This window comes from Mustela erminea, chromosome 5, assembly GCF_009829155.1.
Source record: "Mustela erminea isolate mMusErm1 chromosome 5, mMusErm1.Pri, whole genome shotgun sequence".
NCBI classification, from domain to species: Eukaryota; Metazoa; Chordata; class Mammalia; order Carnivora; family Mustelidae; genus Mustela; species Mustela erminea.
This window is the reverse complement of record NC_045618.1, coordinates 53,234,435-53,239,006: the sequence shown is the minus strand read 5'-3', so window position 1 is coordinate 53,239,006 and position 4,572 is coordinate 53,234,435. Positions and strand designations below refer to the sequence as shown.

The following is a 4,572-nucleotide window of genomic DNA, read 5'->3' as shown; positions in this document are numbered from 1 at the left end:
AAGGAGAGTAGGGTTGCAATAATTTAAATGACTTGTCTAAGATTCACTTGATTAGTAATTCAAAGAAAGTTAGTTGAACCCGCACTATTAGGCAATTGCTCTCTGAATTGCACTACTGTATGGTAGTTGTGATGAATGATGAAACCAACTAATATATCCCATTAGTTTGTTGTTACACAGTTATATAAAATGAATTTACTCTAATTCATCTGATAATTCTCTAAATACTTTGTGAGTGTAATAAACACATATACATTCCTTACTCAGTTCATTACAGACATCTGGTTAGATTGTGAAAGTTGAGGAGACAATAAAACTAGAGACAAGATGGAGATAAAAGTTGTGAGAGTTTGGAAGGGGTGGTTTGTACCAGTGTGTGGCATCAAACTAAATGAAAAGAATGGGTAGAATAAGGTTTGATTAGATGAGTGGGTAGAATGGAAGAATACAACTGATAAAAAACAGTAAACTGATGATTCAGAGAAGAAAAAGGAGGCAGAAGACAGAATAATTCAGTATGAAAGGAGTTTTTCTCAGTTTCATTATAGTGCTATTAATAGGAGTATTAGGATTTAATGGAAGAAAACTGAACAATTAGCTTTGTAACTCATTAGTGTAAAAGTAATTATTTTAATCTCAGATTCTCTGCTCTCAAAATATCACTTTAACTGCTTATGTCTCCTGCTTTTTCCAAGTAAGTCCACTTCTGTCCCACAGTTTCTGCATGGCTGACTTGACCTCTTTATTCCGAAGTGTATAGATGAGGGGATTCAGCATGGGGGTAATAACGTTGTAGAGTACAGACACCATCTTGTCCACAGAAAATGTGGAGAAGGGACGAGCATAGATGAAAATACAGGGTCCAAAGAAGAGTGTTACCACCATAAGGTGGGAGCCACAGGTGGAGAGTGCCTTTCGCCTTCCCTCCTTGGAGCGAATCTTGACCAAAATAGTGGAATAGGAAGAAACCAACACCACAAAGGAGCTGGTAGAAATCAGCCCACTGTTAGATACCATTAGCAATTCAATGACAAATGTGTCTGCACAAGCAAGTTTGATGACAGGGGGAACATCACAAAAGAAGTTGTCCACCTGGTTTGGTCCACAGAAAGGTAGACGGATAGTGAGAATGGTCTGGACAGTAGAGTGCACAAACCCTCCCATCCAGGAGGCAGCTACCAACACACAGCATAATCTTCGACTCATGATAGTGGTATAGTGTAGGGGGCGACAAATTGCAACATAGCGATCATAAGCCATCACTGTGAGCAGGAACATCTCAGCTGCCCCTACAAAATGCAGAAAGAAGAGCTGCACGATGCATTGGTCATAGGGAATGAGTTTGTCTTTATCAAGAAAGTCAGCCAGAAGCTTAGGGGTAGTTACTGTTGAATAACATAAGTCCAGGAAAGAGAGGTTGCCAAGAAGGAAATACATAGGTGATGAATTCAGATAGTTATCAGAAGCTACTGTGACCATGATGAGGACATTCCCTATCCAAGTGGACACATAGAAGAAAAGAAATAGTACAAATAACCCTGTCTCAATAGATGGGATCTGTGAGAAGCCTGCCAGAACAAAGTCTCTCACCACCTCTGTTTGGTTTTCATCCATTTGACCTGGCTCCTTGATCAAAGAAATTAAACAAGGGGCATTAGTAACATTGGAAGTAATATTTCATACAAAATGCAAGAATCTTCCCATTTCAAAGGAAATGTTTCTCTTGAGGATATATATCCTTGTTCATTAGTTGAAAAAAATTATTTTCTCCTCAGTTGATACTGAATATATATTCAGTAAATTCTAAAGTTCCTTTAACTTGATGCATCTCTATTTTCCATCAATCAGTATTTTCTTTTTCTCTTAATTTTTACATTGAGTCTCAAGACTTAAGTTATATTTCCCTGAGATACTAGTTTTTTTCCCATTCATTTTTTTTAATTAGCATATAATATATTATTAGCCTCAGGGCTACAGGTCTGTGAATCACCAGGTTTACACACTTCACAGCACTCTCCATAGCACATACCCTCCCCAATGTCCATAACCCCACCACCCTCTCCCAACCCGCCCCCCACCAGCAACCCTCAGTTTGTTTTGTGAGATTAAGAGTCTCTTATGGTTTGTCTCCCTCCCAATCCCATCTTGTTTCATTTATTCTTTCCCTACTCCCCAAATCCTCACGTTGCATGAGATACTAGGTTTTTAATAAAAATCTTCAGGAAACAACCTCAAAGGTAGAATTTAAGATTCTGTGGAATAGTCATTAGAATCTGTAGAAGTTTTCCTTAGGATGGGAAATTGCCTTTTGTAGATGATTAGGCTGCTATAGTAACCCTGTGCCCTTTTCTATCACCATAACTCTTGTAGGGTTCTCCCCTTTGCACATGGTTGGAGGAAGGATCACATTCTACTTTGAGCTTATTGCTAGTTCAATAGGTTCAATAGAGCTAGTTGCTAAGGTTCCCAAATGTCTGCCCATCTGGAATACATTTCTGTCTGGCTTATTGTGTATAATACGTTTCTCATCTTTAGTACCAGCTATGGACATATGGACACATTATGTTAATGACAAAAGCAGAATGATAAAAGGCTTATTTATGCATTTAGTGACTCCCTTTTTAAATCCTATTAAATTGAGTAAAAAGAAATTATTTCTCTGAGATAAAAGAATTAGCATTCCATAATACCCACCACCAGGCTCACCCAACCTCCCTACCCCTCCCCTCCAAAACCCTCAGTTTGTTTAGGGCACTTATTGCATGGAGCACTGGGTGTGGTGCATAAACAATGAATTCTGGGACACCAAAAAGAAATTTAAAAAGATGAATGAAAATTTAGAAAATGAATTAGCATTCCAGGGATTGTATATGTGATTGTATTTTTATGCATTCATGTAAGTAGTGGCTAGAAGGTTTTTCTGTATGAGATGAAATAGGTGATAGTCCCATGAGGAATTGGGGGCTCATGATAGCTGCTGTTGACTCAAATTCTACAATTCTGTAGTGCACAGAGCAGTATTTTGAGCAATTAAGAGATATAGTAATTTAAAGTTTTGATACTGGTGAATTTTCTTTATCTCATCATAGTTTATGCCTCCTCTATAAACTGAATATATTTAAGAAATTCAACAAGAATAAAAGTTTTAAAAAATAAAATTAATTTTAAACTCATTTTACATAAAATAATACCATTTATGTATGTCAATAGAAATGTGCTAGCAATTGTAAATAATAAGAAAAATCCCAAAATGGAAATATTATTTTGTTGTTGATAGAATTGTACTAACAATTGTAAATAACAAGAAATAATATGAAGAAAAATTCCAAAATGGAAATATTATTTTGTTAAAATGATGTTTGCAAAAAGATTCATTAACCTGAGAAAATGAAAATGTAATAAAGGGAAAAAGATACCAAATTTACTAAAAGATACTACATTTAAAATATGACAAAATCTATATACCCAGAAAAGCATAATTATAATCAGCTATATTAAAGGTCAAGGCAACAACCTTCATAAATGTTGACTTCTACAATTGGGATTTTGTTTTTATTTACTAATAACTTCAAATTTGCTATAGTGAACTCTTATATTTATGATAAATACCTGAACTTTCTGTGACATTGTGTGGTTATGCATATCCACAGGTCCTAGGACTATTTTACTTTTATATGAAAAATTTGATATTTGAAATCTGCTCTTTTCCTGCAACTTAGTTATTAATTTACAGTTACTAAATTTCAGCTAAAAATTCCCCTTAATTATAATCCATGTAGCTTTTTTTTCTTACAGTAGTGATTGTTGTTTATGTGAACACCAAACCTTAAATTTATGGAAAAGCAAGTTTTCAATAATGGATTTTTGTTTGCTAGAAGTATTTTTACTGTTTAAGTTTTAGTGTTTAAAATTTTTATGATTACAAAAATAATCATTGCTTTCTGGTGAAATTTAGAAACATGAAAAACATGAAGAAAGCAGTCATCCAACACCAAAACAGAGACACTGTTAACCTTAACTAGTCATATGTTCTTAAAACTGTTGTTAAACGCATCACTTAATTTATATAATTGACAATGCTGTTATATATACATTGTGATATATTACTGAATAATACCATAATTACCATTAAATAGTGATTTTGCAAGTGAGTACGGATGAGATGAGAGAAATGTGAAAGAAGACTTTCAGTATAACGGATCTTCAGTCCAATTACACACCTGTCTGTAAAGTATAGATTTTTAGGTCTTGCAGTCACACAGGTCTTGCATGCTAACAAAGCAGAGCCATCCTAGACACTGGAGAACAAAGACTATAAATAAATTTGATGGAACCCCTTGGTTGCACTGGCCATTGTTAGGAAATTTTGATGTTTAGGGATTTAGAGATTCAAATATTTGCAGTCAGATCACAAGGGAATCATTAAAAAATGTAATCACAACCTTTTGCCAGAAATTATGGAACACAGAAATGTGTGTGTTTGGAGGTCATAGTTGGATGTGAGGGTAAAGGACAATGTATAGGAAAGAGGATAAAAAAGAAAAAAGATAATAGTTGAAATAATGTCAATTG

General features: G+C 34.8%; 1 protein-coding gene across 1 annotated transcript; it reads right to left on the bottom strand.

The window, feature by feature from the left end:
- Positions 1-672: 672 nt before the first annotated feature.
- LOC116589955 (olfactory receptor 4Q2) lies at positions 673-1,614 on the bottom strand. The gene has a single exon (XM_032341685.1). The coding sequence runs from the start codon at positions 1,612-1,614 to the stop codon at positions 673-675; it is 942 nt and encodes a 313-aa protein (XP_032197576.1).
- Between the last annotated feature and the right edge of the window lie 2,958 nt (positions 1,615-4,572).

Bases quoted from the DNA above. Each gene is read 5' to 3' on its own strand.
- LOC116589955 (XM_032341685.1), bottom strand. From the start codon at position 1,614: ATGGATGAAAACCAAACAGAGGTGGTGAGAGACTTTGTTCTGGCAGGC.